Source organism: Colletotrichum karsti (assembly GCF_011947395.1).
Source record: "Colletotrichum karsti strain CkLH20 chromosome Unknown Scaffold2, whole genome shotgun sequence".
Lineage (NCBI taxonomy): Eukaryota > Fungi > Ascomycota > Sordariomycetes > Glomerellales > Glomerellaceae > Colletotrichum > Colletotrichum karsti.
In genome coordinates this window covers 300,870-317,235 of record NW_024065902.1, presented here as the reverse complement: position 1 = coordinate 317,235, position 16,366 = coordinate 300,870, and the positions used below count along the sequence as shown (strand labels likewise).

Below are 16,366 nucleotides of genomic sequence, written 5' to 3'. Positions count from 1 at the left end.
CGGCCCGTCTCCCACGATGCCCGGCTTACGTTTGACAGCTCTCCGAAAGAGGCCTTATATGATCACGGCCTACCCCCTCCGGGTAAAAACGACCACGACGTTTACGCCTCTGTTTTCAGCCCAGGCTTGGCGAGGTGAGATAATTTTCAGTTAGATTTTCCAACCGTGATTCGTCTTCCGTCTTGCTCAAGCAAGACAGGACTTACAATTCCGGCACTGCCAAGAGATGAATAGGCTGTAGAGATGTTGCCTTGGACCAGACCGGAGCTGCTAGCACAATGTTTTTGAGACACACTTGCCCGATATCAACTCAATGTGGTAAAAAGGATGAATTACGAGGCTGGTTGCTCACTGGGCCACGGACTTTTGTGCGTGTATTACGATACAGCGTTATGCTGTTGAGTTGAGGTGACCAGCAACTATATAAGCTAGACGCCCTTGACTATAAAGCAGATGAGCACTCAAGGAAATTCAAAGACTCATTTAAGAAACCAACCCACAGCTCACATATACAACAATTTCTATCAGACAATCATCGGCCAAATATCCACCATGAAGCTATCAAACATCACCCTCGCCGTCATCGCCATGGCCGCCAACATCCAGGCATCTTCCCTCACAAGCAGACAGGAGACCGACATCGCCAACTGCTGTGTCTGCGACTACCTCGACGAAGGCTACAAGTGCACCGTCCCCCAAGGCAGCTGCGGCATCATGCCCCCCGAGTCGTGCCCTTACACCCTGGACGCCGAGACGCAGACCATGTGCTGCTGTTGCGACCCGAACCCGGACGAGCCTGCGATGAAGTGCAAGGCTGTCCCCAAGGAGGATGGGTGTTTCTGCGCGGCGGTTCAGTGCCCGTTCAAGTGGGATATCTCTTTTTTGCCGGAGCAAGCGCGGCCTTGAGGGGCTTCAGGAACCTAGCCACTGAATGCGAAATTTGTCAATGGAAGACGAGGAAGGGGTCATTTTGGTCTGGGAGGATTCAAAGTGATGTGCTGAGTCAGGTTGGACTTTAAGGGGCTGTATTCGTGGTGGTTATTGGTCAGAGTGGAACGTGAGAACGCTCTTCTTCGTTCAGAGGAGTGTGAAGGGCTATGGACCTTCTTTCGTTGCAATGCTGTACAACCATCAATACAGACTTCGATGAAGCTAAATGATGTCTATGCTACGTTTCCATCCTGTAGCCCGCCGGCCTCCCAAGAGCTTGTATGCCTTATTCTCTAGCACTCTCAAATAACAAGAAAACAGGATCGAGGTTCCAAAGCTCGGATTTCTTCATCCTTGCTGTAAACACCATGCGGTTGATGAAAAATTGTGGCCCATCTGGATCGGTGACAAGGTTCTGCAGCTCGACTGTACTCTTCCTTCCTTTGTACATCTTGCTTAATGATAACTCAATGCCTCCCTTAAATCTACTTTGATCTACACCTCGCAGCGACAGACTGATTCTCATGCTCATCATGACATGCCCCCTCGATCTTGACCCAAGCATTTGCCTCCTCAAAAGCAATATGTCTGAACATAAGAGAAAGAGTTTCGGGATTCAGCTGCTTTTGGATTCTGGTCGATTTACGTTCGATGAAGGCCCGGAAAGCGGTCTCCGGGCACAGCTCCCAGTCGTGAGGATCGAGCCCGCCCCAGTGGCAAAGGCGCTCGTCGTCGAAGAGCCAGTTGTAGAGCTTGGCGACATAGTAGAAAAACGATAAGGCGCGATTTCCGCCACATACACTAGTTGCAGGTCTTCCGGCCCAAGATGTTTAAGTTGTCTAAGTGGCCACATCAGTCAATCACTGAGGCACCCACAATGACTAGAGTAATGCCGAGGTTGGGTAGCTATGACGAGAACATGGCCAGAGAACCACTGATCAGTTTTTGAAGATGTGACGTATCATGGATACTGTAGATCTCGTGTATGTTGCTCCATCCTATCATGAGATTCAGAGATACCTTCGCCTGGTAGCATGGCTGGCAGGGTTTACCGCTCCCACTTAGTTGTGAGCTTCCGGCGGCAGCTCTCATCGTAATACAACGCGACATTCATCAAGCACATCGTATGGGCCAATTAAAGCCCACGAGAAGGTTGGGAGAGGTCCACGTTGTGTCTCCCTTGTTGTTGGAGCAGCCCCACCGGCAGTTCTCACGTCACTTCCTTTGGGTTGAGTCGAAAGAAAGACATGTAACGTATAGGAGGCCCCTGGTCGACTGCGATCACTGGTTTCTGAAATGATCTCAAGCATCAACTTTATTATTGGAGGAACTTTATAACGGATGGTAGATCCTGCCCCTGAGTGGCTTGACCGGGACGACAGCTGACTGCATAAGCTTGGCCAGGTGCAGTCTGCAGAGCCGGTCAGAGCCACTGATACTAGTATCGTGATGTGAGAGTAGTCGTAAGACACGTGCATATTTGTGAGCCGGAACGGACCGAATGTTCAGTTCACTAGGAGAACTCGGTGGTGATTAGCCCAAGCTCGGAGTCAGTTGACACCAAGTGAAGGGCACAACTCTGCCAACGGTACCGCGAAGTTCTGCCTACGAGACACGTGAAAACGACTTGAAATCTTAGTGTTGGCACGTTGCTTTCGAGCAGATACGTACTCAGACTGAGAGAAAATAGTGGTGTCAAGCTCTAGAGCATACAACCAACAAGAACTCACTTGGCGGGAGGCAACTTTCCGTCGAGGGCCGCCTCTAGAGGGATGCCTCATGACATCTCCCTATTGGCTAATTTCTTAAAAATCCTTCTTGTGGCTGAAACAAAGACAATCTGCAGTTCCGCCCATCTGGTAGGTGGATTGAGTGAGACTGGCGGGGTTTACAAATTCATCGGAAATGGCTCGTCCCGTTTGGGACTTGTTGTCTGACTGTGTACGTTGGTAACTACAGCCAAATCATTTTTGAAACTGAAAAGACCATCTGGTCATGGCCTCAAGTCTCCAAATACAGCGGCAGGCTGGGCTTACAATGTTGAAGTGAGGCCCGAGGTGACGTCGACTTAAGGGTACCCCGATTTTTTCCGGCGCTGTCATCTCATCTACGTGGCATTTTAAGTCGGATGAATGCAACCTGCAAATGTCCCGGTTTTCGTCTACTAAGCTTCTGTTCATGATCCATGATTGGCGGTCTCATTAGGAGGAAACCCGATGTTTGGGAGTCTCATTGGTTCGACTCCGCACTGCCGGGCTCGACACCATCTGGCAGCCGTTGAGACAATCATCATGTGGCACTCCCTAGCATGCGGGACGTTCTGGCCACAAGATGCCGGGTTCTGCATATGCACCCCAGATATATGAGTCCCCCCGAATGGAGAAAACTTCCGGAAAAGCTGCTCGGAGGGTTGCTTTCGGAGACTGACAGCTCCCACGGGCCACGGGCCGAATGACATGACATGCATGGCCAAACATCCACTTAGAGGCCGAAGATGACTACAGTGCCGGTGTGAGAAGCTGCTGATCGTGTGACAAAATTTTACGATTTTGATTTGCTATTTTGCAGACGATGTGGCATGCAAACGACTCATGCAATTGTATCAACATCGTTGTCTGTGGGTTGAAACTCATCCCTTTGGCCGCCAGGCTGCTTTGTCGCAGGCAAAAGATGTTTGTACTACACAACTATGAGCGAATAGAAAGCATCGACAATGTAACGTGAGAAGGCCCTTTATTCGATACCTTGGGCGGGAGTAGGCGGGCAGCTACATGAACAAAGAGACTTACCGGAGTCTCATGAGCGCGCGTCCGGAACAACCCAAACCAGCAGACCCAAACAGATGCCCAACAAAGCCTTGGATGGGATCTCTATAACGCCGAAACGGGTTGCATTCGGACCTATGCATGTCGGCAGTCTCAACTTTTGCGGATCCTGCCAAGGCAGAGGTCTGTAGAGGGTGACTATGTGAAATCGATTGACTAGATATAAGAGTGATGAAAGAGGCCGATATCATTGCGGTTTCTAGAAGTCTCGAAGCCACAGAGTCGTCATCAAGGCTAGCCAAACAGGAGCCTTTTAGTCTTCTCAATTCGATCTTCTACTTGTGTTTCAAAGCAGACCGCGTTGTGAACAACGTCGATTATCAAGAAAGATGCGTCTAAGCGGTCTCATCAAAGGCCTCTTGGCGGCTGCCATATTTGATTCGGCTGTTGGTCTTGCTGTACCTTCTACACCGGAGGATTCTCTGATCATTCGCCAAAATGGCGGCGACAAGCTTGTATTCTGCCACTTTATGGTGAGTGCCGTCATGCTTGCTGATGAGTCTCGGCTCGTCTTACTGACAGGGACTTCAGATCGGAATCGTCGGTGCTCGTAGTTCCCCAAGCGACTATAACGCCGATATGCGTAACGCCAAAGCAGCTGGCATTGATGCTTTCGCTCTCAACATTGGGACGGATTCTTACTCTGACGCCCAGTTGGACCTGGCCTACCAGTCTGCTGCCAACAACGGCATGAAGGTGTTCATCTCTTTCGACTTCAACTGGTACAGCACTGGTGATGCGGTTCGAGTCGGCCAGATGATTGCCAAGTATGGATCTCGTCCCGCCCAACTCATCGTCGACGGCAAGGTCTTTGCCTCATCCTTTGCTGGAGATGGACTTGATGTCGCAGCTATGCGCAGTGCTGCTGGCACGCCAGTCTTTTGGGCTCCCAACTACCACCCTGAATTCGGCACGGACTTCAGCAACATCGACGGTGCTCTTAACTGGCTTGGCTGGCCTAACAATGGGAAGAACAAGGCGCCAGATGGCAGCGGAAGTGTTTCTGTTGAACAGGGAGATCAAGCTTACATCAACGCTCTCAACGGCAAGGCTTACATTGCGCCGGTGTCGCCGTGGTTCTTCACACACTTCGGACCGGAAGTCCCCTACTCCAAGAACTGGGTGTTCCCTTCGGACTTCCTGTGGTATGACCGGTGGCAACAAATCCTCTCTTTGCAGCCTCGCTTTCTGGAAATTGTTACTTGGAACGACTACGGCGAGAGTCACTATGTCGGCCGCCTTGATAGCCCTCACGGAGACGATGGTAACTCCAAGTGGGTGTACGGATTTCCTCACAACGGCTGGCTTGATATGGCCAAGCCATTCATCAAGGCATACCATAATGGCGGAAAGGATGTCAAACCATACATTTCCGAGGACCAGATCGTCTACTGGTTCCGCCCTACGCTCAGAAGCCTCAACTGCGATGCGACAGATACCACGATGGCTGACGCAAACAACTCTTCCGGCAACTACTTTAAAGGTCGACCTGCGGGTTGGGAGACCATGGAAGACAAGGTTTTCGTCGTCACACTCTTGACTGAAGCCGCATCCGTCTCCATCACCGTGGGTGGTAACACGGTCACGGTCCAAGCGCCGGCTGGTGCTGCCAAGTTCTCCGTCGACATGAAGCCTGGCGCGGTTTCTTTCAATCTGGCTCGTGGAGGATCGACGAGGCTTTCGGGAACGGCCGGAATGCAGATCTTGGATCACTGCCCCTGCGGGATATACAACTTCAACCCTTACGTTGGAACAATCCCTGCCGGCCAGCCAGACGAACTCCTGCCTGCAGCTTACTCTTCGATCTATGCCGGATTGAAGGCTAGCACTTGTGGCCCCACTGGTATGAAGCGAACTGCGGCACCGTTGGCAGACATGGCTGTTCCGGCGATGGCAACTCCGACTGCTTGAGATGGAAGCATAGGTGCACACTAGGTTGATTTAGGCTACGTGCAAACCGGAGGGTTGTGAACACTGAAGGGATATGGAATCCTGAGTTGATAGGAGAAGTGTTTATAAAGCAACATAAAGTAAACACTACGATAGCCAAGCACAAATGAGCGCTTCAACAGATTGCTATGATCAAAGCACTTCTCCAAGCACCCATGCAATGAACTGATAAGAATGGTGGGGAACCCATGACACATCGGGGCCGGAGATAAGACCTCGGCATATACTCGCCGTTTCCATGTTATCCCCCGCAGGACCTGCTAATTGTGTCTTCTCTTCTCTTGTGAGACAACATCTCACCTGCCTGATTCTGTTCGGGTACACCACGCGTAGAAACATTGCTGCAGACGGTTTTGCAGATGTCAGCCCCACGGTGCTCCGTCCCCGGAGACGAACCCGCCCCGAATGCCCCACAGGCATCGGAGCCGGCCGGAAGCCGGGTCTGGCAGGCGTGCCTGGCTTGTCGTCGGAAGAAGGTTGTACACTACAGTGACGACCGCGAACAATAAACTTTGACTGACCATAGTTGTGTACTAGATCAAATGCGACGGCAAAAATCCCTGTCACAATTGCAGCTCTCGAGACCAAACCTGCGAATTCCCAGGGACCAAAGACAATGCATCCGCGAGCAGATAGTAAGGCACATTCACGCCACAAAGTGGCCAGTTTCTCACGTTATGATAGCTATACTACCTCATTCGAAGCTCGGTGTCAACAGATGGACACGCTTTGTGAGAGACTAGAGATTCTCACTGGCCAGCTTTCCCGGTCATTGGAAGCCTTGCATCAGCCACGTCCTGCGAACCAAGCAAGTCCCAATGAAGATGTCTTACGAGCAGCGCAGGTCTTGAATTCCATGCCGGAATTGAGAGCCCCGATATCTGGTCTTCGAACGCGCGCAGAGGGCCACGTCGCTCAGGGAGACACACATGCAGTGGTGTGCGACCTCAACCAACATGAACCTAGCGTTGGACTAGCACACGAAGAGACCGTAGCCGGGGAGGCTTCATCATCCGATAGCGATGATTCTGACACCAATGATGAAAACCAGGATGAAGACGCAAACCCGGCTGGAGCCTTGGTGAGGGATTCGTACGGACGTCCTCGGTGAGCATCTCACTTCGTGATCATTGCGGAACCCGCCTAACATGTTCACTAGTTTCATCGGCGGTGCGACTCACAACATACTAATCGAAGCTGCCAAAAGCTTGCTGCCAGCAGCTCCTATGACGACACCTTCGTCGACCGGCGCAAGCCACAGCGCGCAGAGTATCGACGACCTTGAACTTCCTCTTTTCGTCCGGGGAAAAGTCTGGCCCGATTCACCTTTCATCCCCAAACCAGAGACTCTGCCGCGACCACCACAGTACATCGCGGATGTTCTCATCAGTCTGTATTTCGACAAGCTGCATTACACGTTTCCGGTTCTTTTCAGGCCGCACTTCATGCGCCGATATCAGAAACTGCTCAAGGCTGGTCAAGACTGCTCCTCGCCGAAGCACCGCCGGTTCCTGATGGTGTTCTTTGCTGTCTGTGCATGCTCCTCCAGTCTCCTACCATCACATTCTGAGAACGAGCTTCCTGGAATTGAGTACTACCAGAAAGCACTTCTCATGTCTCACGCGTCTAATGGCGAGGCATCACTGGAGAGAATTCAATGCTTAGCCTTGCTATCCATGTGTTCAGCGGGTTGGAATACCCTATCCCAAAGTTGGAGTCTGGCAGGACAGGCTGTTAGAGCTGCTTTAGACATGGGTTTGCACCTCAGCAGTCGATCGGTTCGTATCACCTGTACCATACGTTTTCAGGTTTGCTGACAAGTAGAGAAGATATTATCTCTGGCACCAGCTGTTTACAACAGCAGCCACAATGAACGTCTAAGAGTCCAGGTTTCTCGTCGTGTTTGGTGGTGTGTTTATACTCTTGACCGGTAATTTCTTGCTCTTTGATGACTTATCAAACCACTTTCGGTACAGAGCTGACCGCGTGTACACAGAGTAACCTCAATCTGCCTTGGACGACCCATGGCCATTCAAGACGACGATTGCGACTGTGAACTTCCGCTGGATCTTAGAGACGAAGACCTGGAACCCCTTGACCAAAAACGCAGGCGTCGTCTCGCGACTGAGGAGTTGACAACACTGAAGTCCAGTCCTGTCAGTGGATTCTTGGCGTTCGCTCGACTATGTCGTCTGGCCGGCAAGATTCAACGTCTCAACTCGCCCCTGCAGCTGCGCAAACTTGCCTCTGCAGGCGTCGATAAGCTGCATAAATTTCTTTCTCGTGTCGACTCGCACGACCAAGCGCTGCGAAAATGGCTGGAAAGCCTACCGCCAGATATTCAGTTTTCAGCAAATAGCATGGAGAGAGGTCCCGGAGGAGATCCTGCTCTGGTCATGTGTGTGATCATCTTCATCCTACACGCGGGGTCTCTCTTGAATCTCTACCGGTATGATTGAGTAGAAGACCCAGAGTTGTGAACCGTGGAATGCTCACATCTGGCAGGTGCTTCTTGAACTACCCCAAGCAGTCTAGACTGGGCGAGGAAGCCGACATCTCAGGTGCTATCTCGCAGTGTGTAAATGCAGCGCAAAGTTGCATCAACGCTGCCGAGATTGTACGAGACCTGGTCCCGACTTCTCATTACCTAGCAATCTGCGTCCATTACATGACGCTTTCCGGTATTGTCCTGTAAGTCAAGCATTTCTACCTGGCCGACATGCAGGGATTAACGCATATGCGTGACAGATTGCGATTGCCACCAAAACAGACGAGCAAGGAAATTCTAACTGACGTCGAGAAGTGTGTCAACTTTCTGAAGGATGTTGAACTACGTTGGTCTGGAGCGAGAAGAAGCAGAGCCATCATCGAGGAATTACTGCAACATTACCAAAGAAGCCTCACCTTGGCTCAACCCTCCCATAGCAACTCACCCAAAGACTCGCATGGCCTCATAAACAAGGGGGGTCACAAGAGGGCATTTGACGATATCGAGGGAACTGCATCACCGAGGCATGGTGGCGACAATTTCCTCTGGGGCGAAGTGGCCGGGTCTGAGCTATTTCCTTTTGACCCGTTGGACCCTGTTCTATTCTCATCTTGGGGCTAGGTCTTTTGAGATCCCGTGATCGCAAGACAAGTTTGAAATGAATGAGAATGATTCTACTTTTGATTAAAGATCACAATTTTGATATCGTTCCTTGAATGCTGTGCCTCGAACGCCTCGTTTGCCTGCGTCAAGGGGTACGTTGCCGTGATAAGCGGTCTGAGATCGACTGCCTTCCTGGACAGTAGACCAATTGCATCTTCGAAGCAGCCATGAGTGTAACGAACCGTGCCTGGAAAGAAATCAGTAACCTCTAATTTGATTGAGATGAGGGTGCTGAAACAAACCCTTCACGTTCAACTCGTTTGCCGTAATCAGAAAGAGTGGTACTGAAGCCATTGGCTTGCCCAAACCTGCTTGAATACCTGCATTTGATCAGATCTGCGACTATTCTCATCTTTGAAGCTACCTCAACTTACAGGTTCCGCCGGCCTTGAGCATGCACACAGCCATTGTGGCGCATACTTCCGCACCACTGGCTTCGATTGACACGTCAAATCCGTGTCCTAGGTCGTGGTTGGCAATGATCTCTTTTGCATAGGCTTGGGCAAAAGACAGTGTATCCTTTGATGGGTCTTCGTGCTTCGGCGTGACAAGTCCAACGTGAGCTCCGTAAGACTCGGCAAACCGGGTTCGAGACTTCTCGATGTCGAACATAACAATCTTCTTGACCCCGTATGCTTTGGCAACAGCCAAGATTAGAAGGCCAAGAGGACCGCATCCGCTGTCAGCTGTTAGCATTAAAGGACTTGGTTCCATCAGATCAACGCGTTTGACGTACAAAATCGCCAGGCTTTGGCTTGGGTTCAAGCTCGCTCTTCTCGCCACCTGCACGGCAATGGCCAACGGCTGAATCGCCCCTGCTTCCTCCCAGGACACCTCGTCGGGAATGGGGACGGTGTTCGACGCCCTGCATGTGAAATATTGACTCAAGGTTCCATCCGTCGGGTCCATTCCGCAGTACTTCAGATTTGCGCAGATATTCGGGTTACCTCGTCCGCAAAACTCACATCTGGGTATAAGACATTAGCGTTACCGAGCAGTAAGCTGCGATAAAAGATCGGTGGCCCGCATACTCTCTGCAACTGAATCCAGGCTCGACTGCAACTCTCTGGCCAAGATGTCTGTTGACAACCTTCTTTCCCAATTGGACGATGATGCCCGCCGACTCGTGGCCTAAGATGAGTTGACATGAGACTTGATCACTTTCCCAATTATGGCAATCTGAGCCACAGATTCCAGTGGTGATAATTTCGACCAGCACTTCATCGTCATTGGGGGCTCTGATGGGCCGTTGCTCAATGTTGAGCTTGCGCGCGCCAGCCCAGACAACAGCTCGATTTGAGGTCGGGAGAGAGCCGTTCATAGTTGAGACTTTGGTGTGGAAGGGTACTGATGAAGGGGGGTTACTTTAGGCAAGGTCGCGTGCATATTAACTCGGTGAGCATCTGGGCTTCAGTTGATGACTAGAGACTAAATATACTCAAGTTGAGTGTGCAAAGGTATCGGATCGGAACCCGGACCGAACTTCGTTATCAGACTGCTAGGTGGGCCTGGTAGTAGGCCACTGAGACTTCAATCGTCTCGTTATGTATGTTGAACGAGGAATGTAATGGATCTCAAGTTCTGATCATCAACCTAATTTTCATTCGTTTCTCAAAAAGGACGGCTGAGCGTATCTGCCTTTTCCATAATGTGACTTGGAAGAATGGGATCGACAACCTGACAGGAAGTGTGGTGCTCAACGTGAAGCACATCATTGATGATTATCATGTCGCAGAGTCATCAAAGTAACCATAAGAATGACACGGCCACAGCCTCCAGACTTGATATTCAACCTTCAAGTTTGCAGTTTTAATTGTATCCAACACCGTTTTCTGTCGGTGGCGTCTCCATCTCTGATAGCTGTCCGTTGACTTTCTCCGGAGTTTCCTTTGACTTATTGTCCGCAGCAACAAGACTCTTCAGCTTCCCCATCTCCCCAGACATCCACGCCGCAACTGCCACAATGTCGGCACCGCAGTTGACGAAGTGAAAGCCTTGCTTGTATTTTGCCGCAGCAACGTCGGCACTGAGCGCGAAATGCCCGACATATTTGCCAGCATCAAGACCAGCCTTCAAAACGCGGGAAATGGCCTCTTGTACTTCAGGGATCGAGGCATGGTCAAAGGCAATGTAGCCCATCGACGAGGCGAGATCGTTGGGGCCAATGAAGAGCATGTCAACACCATCGACCGCGGCAATCTCCTCCACGTTCTCAATGGCCTTGAGGCTTTCAATTTGGACGCAGACCATGACGTTGTCATTGGCGCCGAGCAGGTACTCACGGCCAGTCTGGTTGAACGCTGCATGAGCATACATCGCGCCTGCTCCCCGGAGACCCTGCGGCCATCGCTTTGAGCGGTACTTGCACGCTCTTACAATCGCTTCAGCTTGTTCCTACGCAAAGTTTGAGCGGCCGTATCGAAATCTGGAGTTATTTTCCTTACCTTTGTCTCACACATTGGGACCATCACGGCATGAGCTCCGCAATCCAGGGCCCGCTTCATCATCCAGTGTTCTGATGCAGGTATTCTGACAATCGGGGAAACTCCTGACGATGAGATAGCCCCAACTTGTAGATACATATCGCGGTCATCGATGTTTCCATGTTCAGTATCGATGAGAATCCACTGGCCGCTTACATCAGACTCTGATTTGCGAGAGAAGGGCTGGAAAGAATAACTTACGTCTTCTCCAAGGGGCGCGACGGTTCTTGCGAGAGAATATCCAGGGAACTCGAGCCACTGTCCTACGCTTGGACCCTCACCTCTCTTCGCTTTCTCAAGAGACTCACGTAGGCGTGTCTTGCCCGTTGCATCCACTACCGGAGACTTGATTTGGTTGGCCATGGTGTTGGCTAGAATTGGGCGAATTCGCTAAATGAGAGTCGACTTGACCACAAAACGAAGGGCAGGAAATAGTAAAGTCCTTGATCACTGAGTGGCAAATCTCAATACTCAGATCATGCCTTTGTCGAACTGTACATTTCAAGAGTACACTTACCTGAGTGCTGACAACATGGGACATGGATCTGGCCATGAGGGGTAAGCACTTCGGCCGGATCACGGGCCGCTGCGATGCAGCTTGGCAGGTCTCCCATCCATGCCTCAAAGATATTGAGAGATAAGAATATGCCTATCAACCCCTGGAATCAGGCTAAGGTATGCCCTACCTGAAGATAATATCCAAAGAACTATCTGTTATCTCCGACATCGCCACGCGCACAAGCTGATCGGAAGAGATCCGACCGACGCTCAAGTGCTTTCCCCATGAACGCAACGTGCAGAGTAGCGGTGGCCGCAGCTAGGATGCATGGTCACTATAAGGAAGCAGTTGCATCTCAGTGGGGTGATCCCAGAAGCTCAATTACATAGCTTGATTACGGAGTTTGCCTCTTTTCTCTCTTTCTCAAGAATCTCGCTGTCGATCAATTGTCACCTGTACCTGTTTGGGCTTGTGGACATAGGCACAATGACATCCGAAGCCGACGACAAGAAGTTCGACGATGTGGCTGTGTCTGACAAGCCCGACGATGTTCTTGCAGGTACTATCGAAGATGCGACAGAGTACTCAGACTCTTACTTCAGGAAGCTGCGATTCAAGATCGACATATTCCTTCTGCCGTTGATGTGGGTATGCTATGGAACACAACAGGCCGACAAGACGTCTCTCAGTGTGCAGGCGGTTTTCGGTCTTCGCGAGGACACCGGTTTGGTTGGCGAGCAGTTTAACTGGCTCAGCACCATCTTTTACCTATCCTACCTGGTATGGGAGTTTCCGGGCAACTGGCTGATACAGAAGAGTCATACCGGCAAGTTTCTGTCGGTTGTGATGGTGCTGTGGGGTGTCGTAGTTCTTTGCATTGCCTTCGCCAAGAACTTTGCGCACCTCATGATCCTCAGGTTCATCCAAGGCGCCTTGGAAAGTACCATCAGTCCGACCTTCATGCTCATCACGGGAGCTTGGTACACCTCTCAAGAGCATACTTTACGATCTTTGATATGGGGAACCTCGAATGCCGGTATGAATATCATCACCGGCCTTTGCATGTACGGCATCGGACTTCACGCACAAAAGAACCCAGACGGCCTTGCTGCAGTAAGTTAGCCTGTTCAGTCAACCAGACACAATAGTAGTTTAATTAGACTGACTTTCATAATCATTGTGTAGTGGAAAGGAATCTCGTTCTTCCTCGGCGGCTTGACAATTGCCTGCGGTGTCCTCGTTTGGTTCATACTTGGCACACCTCGCGAAGTTCGCTGGTTGAACGAAAAGGAGAAGAAGGCGGCAATAGCTCGTGTTATTGCCAACCAAACTGGCTCGGATCGAGAGAAGCGGTCGGAGTTCAAGTGGGATCAAGTCTGGGCCACCTTCAAAGGTACGTGGTCTTGCGAGCCGCGCATGGAGACTGCATGTGTCACAAGTTAACCAAAGTACGTTCACAGATCCGCAAACCTATTTCTTCTTCTTCGTCACCATCATTAACGCTCTGCCCAATGGCGCCAATACCACATTCTCCAAGCTCATCTGGAAGTCTTTCGGGTTCACACCACTGGAGACATTGTTGAAGGGATCAACTCCATACTACTGCGTCAGTATCTGCTGGTTCCTGGTAGTTGGATATGTAACGCTGAAGAAGCCTAACCTCCGATGTAAGTGGAAAGGAACCCCGAGCAAAGTCTTCCCATGCTGATTTAAGACAGTCCTGATGATGATGTTTTCACTTCTTCCGGCTTTCAGCGGAATGATGGCGCTGGCCCTCCTTCCAACCGACTCTATGAAGTGGACAAGATGGGGCATGTACATTTTGCAAGTGTTCGGTTCCCTTCCTGGACTGAGTAAGTTCTCTTTTCTGCGCCCATCTCTAGGCTGCCTTTAACACGTGTCAGTGATCTGGACTTTCCTACCATCCAATGTCGCTGGAAGGACCAAGAAGACCGTGACATCGACGATTCTGTTCGTGGGCTACTGCGTTGGTAATGCTGTTGGAGCCCAGATGTTTGTCGAGTCGGATGCTCCCAAGTACATCCGTGGACTCACCGCCTGTGCGGTCCTATACTGTGTTGAGTTTTGTAGCATGGCTACGTGGCGATTCTACTGTAAGTCAACAATAACCATTGGCCAAGTGTTTCAAGATTGCTGACGATGAGAACAGATATTTGGGAAAACAATAAGCGTGCAAAAATGATCAGAGACCAAGGAATTTCCGAGGCAGAGAGCGAGAGGCTCGGAAGGTTGAATGCGGAAGCTGACATGACTGACCGCGAGAACATACATTTCAAGTACAAGTACTGAAGGTAGCTAAAACTGGCCGTGGCCTGTCTCTAAACTGAAAGTACGAAAGTTTCCTGACGCTGCCCAACTGTCTTCTATGGTTCTCGTGGAGTTGATTCCACCGACGAGTCTAGCCATGGTTTGGCCTCATCTATGTTGTCTCGTCGCATTTTCACACGCATCTTCCTCGCTGTGGCTTCCATGTCTCCAATGGTGCTCGTTTGACTTAATAGACCACCCACATCACGCCCATGTCGAATAGCAGCCAACGAGCTGCTTTTCCACAATGGTATATCGCCCTTCCCGATTGTGTTGCCAAGTGTAAGTGCCAGGAAGAAAATAGCTGCGAGGAGCAAGCCCCCGTGGAGTGCGATCCAGGGCCACTCTATCCGGTAGAGTGTGGACGAACTCCCAACGCTTCCCCAGTAGCTCAAGGTGCCGTCGCGAAAGCGATCCGTGTCTTGTCCAGTCTGCTTCTGCGTTTGGGGATCAAAGTTCCTTCGCATCTCGTTGGTCATGCTCGTTGCCAAAGAAGAGAAAATACTCGAGATGTTATTTCTTGACCAGGTCCAGAGGCCGTCTAGCGCAGGTGGCTGCGCTTTCATGCCTCCATGCAGCGTTCCAAAGGGTCCGAAAGATGCCCCGTTGAATCCAACGGCGCCTGTCCCCAGTTTTGCATCCAGCTTCTCTCGTAGCTCAGTGCTGTTGTCCCAACTACCGCGGAACAGTTGCTGAAAGTGGGCACTCAAGGACTTGACGGAGTCCTCGGCTACACGATACCGTTCCTGGGTCTTGTCCGGCGACTCGATGATCAGATCGGAATAAGTAACGACTGACCAAAGTCTATTGAACTCCAGAGTGCCAGTCTCGTTCTGTGGCAGGGCGTTTTCTGGCTCCTTTTCTTGTAGTCTTTGCCAGGACTCGGGATCTCGCCGGAAACCAGGCGCTTGAGTAATGTTTTCCTTGAGCTGGTTACCCCGGACTTCTGAGTTGATCTGCTTGACGCAATAGTAGAGCGAACATTCTGTGGCTTCCATAGCGATGTCAGGCCAAAACGCCAGGCCCTTCTCGCTGTTGAAAGAGCCTTCTCCAGGAGTGAATGACCCAGATTTGTTGAGAGCTTCGACATCGGGATAGATGATGCTCATCGACCATAACATAGTGTCGATGTCTTTCATAGTGACCGTTTTGTTGGCGTTGCCAGTGCCGAAAGACGTTATTGCGTATTTATCATCGGAGTAGACTCCAACAGGCTACCTGTTACGACAGTCCGGGAATACTCCATTGTACGGCGGGCAACCATCGATGTTGGCAATGAAATGACCGTTCGGTAGCACGAACGCTGTGCTCGGGACACCTGTTCCCCCATATCCGGTTTCTGGGATCGATAGGAACACTTCTCCGAAATCTTCGACGCGCCTCAAGTTCGAGCTGACATCGCTGCATCGATGGCAGATGCCGACGGTGTTGAACTGACCGAATGTGCAGTTGCTAGTCGGACATTGAACCAAGGCCTCTTGCTCTGCTTCCCACGGTGCCTTGGAGAGGCCATTCAAGACTGCGCCCTGCATGGAAAGTGGGGTGTCGGCTTTCACCTCGTAACTAGATCGCGTTGAATTGTTGCTTGAGCGTTCATTCACCATCGTGCTACCCATCGCGTAGTATGTGGCTCGAGAGATGAGAGCGGGGAGACTACCGTCAAAGTAGTTTGAGCCGCTGTGGGTGAACAGGACAGTCTGTTCGAGCTGGATGAGTTGTTGCGCCAGAGGATCGAGGCCAACTGCGAGTAATGTCAAGATTGCCCCGAACTGGACGGGCAATCTACCGGACAAGGTATTAGCTGGAGATAAGGACTCGAACTTGGCATTAGGTGAAGAACTCACGCTCCATGTGTGCGAAATATGATCCTCAAGCTTCCTAGCGGACCTCTCGTGGCGCTATCAATGCGATCGAAGTCGATTAAAGGTCGCTCCTCCCGTGCAAACAGAATCCACTTCCACTGAGCCATGCATTCGGCGAGGACGTATGCAATAGCAGCTTTTGTCGCAACGGAAAGAATCGACACGATGGCGTTGAGCGTCACGCCCTGCCAAGTGAACACATCTCTGCCGTCGAAATGAGCCAGCAGTGTCACCATGGCAGCAAAAGAGATGATAGCCCCCGCAAGGGCAGAGTATTCAGGGCCCCAGGCCGACCATCGCAAGGAGCTCAACATGTTGTATCCGACAGTTCATTCGAC

At 51.0% G+C, this 16,366-nt stretch overlaps 6 protein-coding genes across 6 annotated transcripts; 3 read left to right on the top strand and 3 right to left on the bottom strand.

Annotated features, from left to right (window-relative positions):
• Positions 1-552: 552 nt before the first annotated feature.
• CkaCkLH20_00647 (alpha-glucanase) lies at positions 553-5,666 on the top strand (the record flags this gene model as incomplete). Its single annotated transcript, XM_038883367.1, has 3 exons — positions 553-835; positions 4,110-4,228; positions 4,287-5,666. 3 exons carry the CDS (start codon positions 553-555, stop codon positions 5,664-5,666), a joined length of 1,782 nt encoding a protein of 593 aa, XP_038750962.1.
• An 895-nt stretch (positions 5,667-6,561) lies between these two features.
• On the top strand, positions 6,562-8,400 carry CkaCkLH20_00646 (uncharacterized protein; the record flags this gene model as incomplete). The annotated part of the gene is made up of 4 exons (XM_038883366.1): positions 6,562-6,812; positions 6,865-7,383; positions 7,702-8,154; positions 8,211-8,400. 4 exons carry the CDS (start codon positions 6,562-6,564, stop codon positions 8,398-8,400), a joined length of 1,413 nt encoding a protein of 470 aa, XP_038750961.1.
• Positions 8,401-8,867: 467 nt separating this feature from the next.
• CkaCkLH20_00645 (xylitol dehydrogenase) lies at positions 8,868-10,177 on the bottom strand (the record flags this gene model as incomplete). The annotated part of the gene is made up of 5 exons (XM_038883365.1): positions 8,868-9,043; positions 9,099-9,176; positions 9,231-9,535; positions 9,593-9,823; positions 9,888-10,177. The coding sequence occupies 5 exons, from the start codon at positions 10,175-10,177 to the stop codon at positions 8,868-8,870; spliced, it is 1,080 nt and encodes a 359-aa protein (XP_038750960.1).
• A 488-nt stretch (positions 10,178-10,665) lies between these two features.
• CkaCkLH20_00644 (aldolase citrate lyase family protein) lies at positions 10,666-11,702 on the bottom strand (the record flags this gene model as incomplete). The annotated part of the gene is made up of 3 exons (XM_038883364.1): positions 10,666-11,250; positions 11,301-11,483; positions 11,541-11,702. The coding sequence occupies 3 exons, from the start codon at positions 11,700-11,702 to the stop codon at positions 10,666-10,668; spliced, it is 930 nt and encodes a 309-aa protein (XP_038750959.1).
• A 622-nt stretch (positions 11,703-12,324) lies between these two features.
• CkaCkLH20_00643 (major facilitator superfamily transporter) lies at positions 12,325-14,148 on the top strand (the record flags this gene model as incomplete). The annotated part of the gene is made up of 6 exons (XM_038883363.1): positions 12,325-12,951; positions 13,024-13,231; positions 13,299-13,505; positions 13,557-13,691; positions 13,743-13,952; positions 14,009-14,148. 6 exons carry the CDS (start codon positions 12,325-12,327, stop codon positions 14,146-14,148), a joined length of 1,527 nt encoding a protein of 508 aa, XP_038750958.1.
• A 74-nt stretch (positions 14,149-14,222) lies between these two features.
• CkaCkLH20_00642 (uncharacterized protein) lies at positions 14,223-16,342 on the bottom strand (the record flags this gene model as incomplete). The annotated part of the gene is made up of 3 exons (XM_038883362.1): positions 14,223-15,298; positions 15,392-15,948; positions 16,011-16,342. 3 exons carry the CDS (start codon positions 16,340-16,342, stop codon positions 14,223-14,225), a joined length of 1,965 nt encoding a protein of 654 aa, XP_038750957.1.
• Positions 16,343-16,366: the final 24 nt, after the last annotated feature.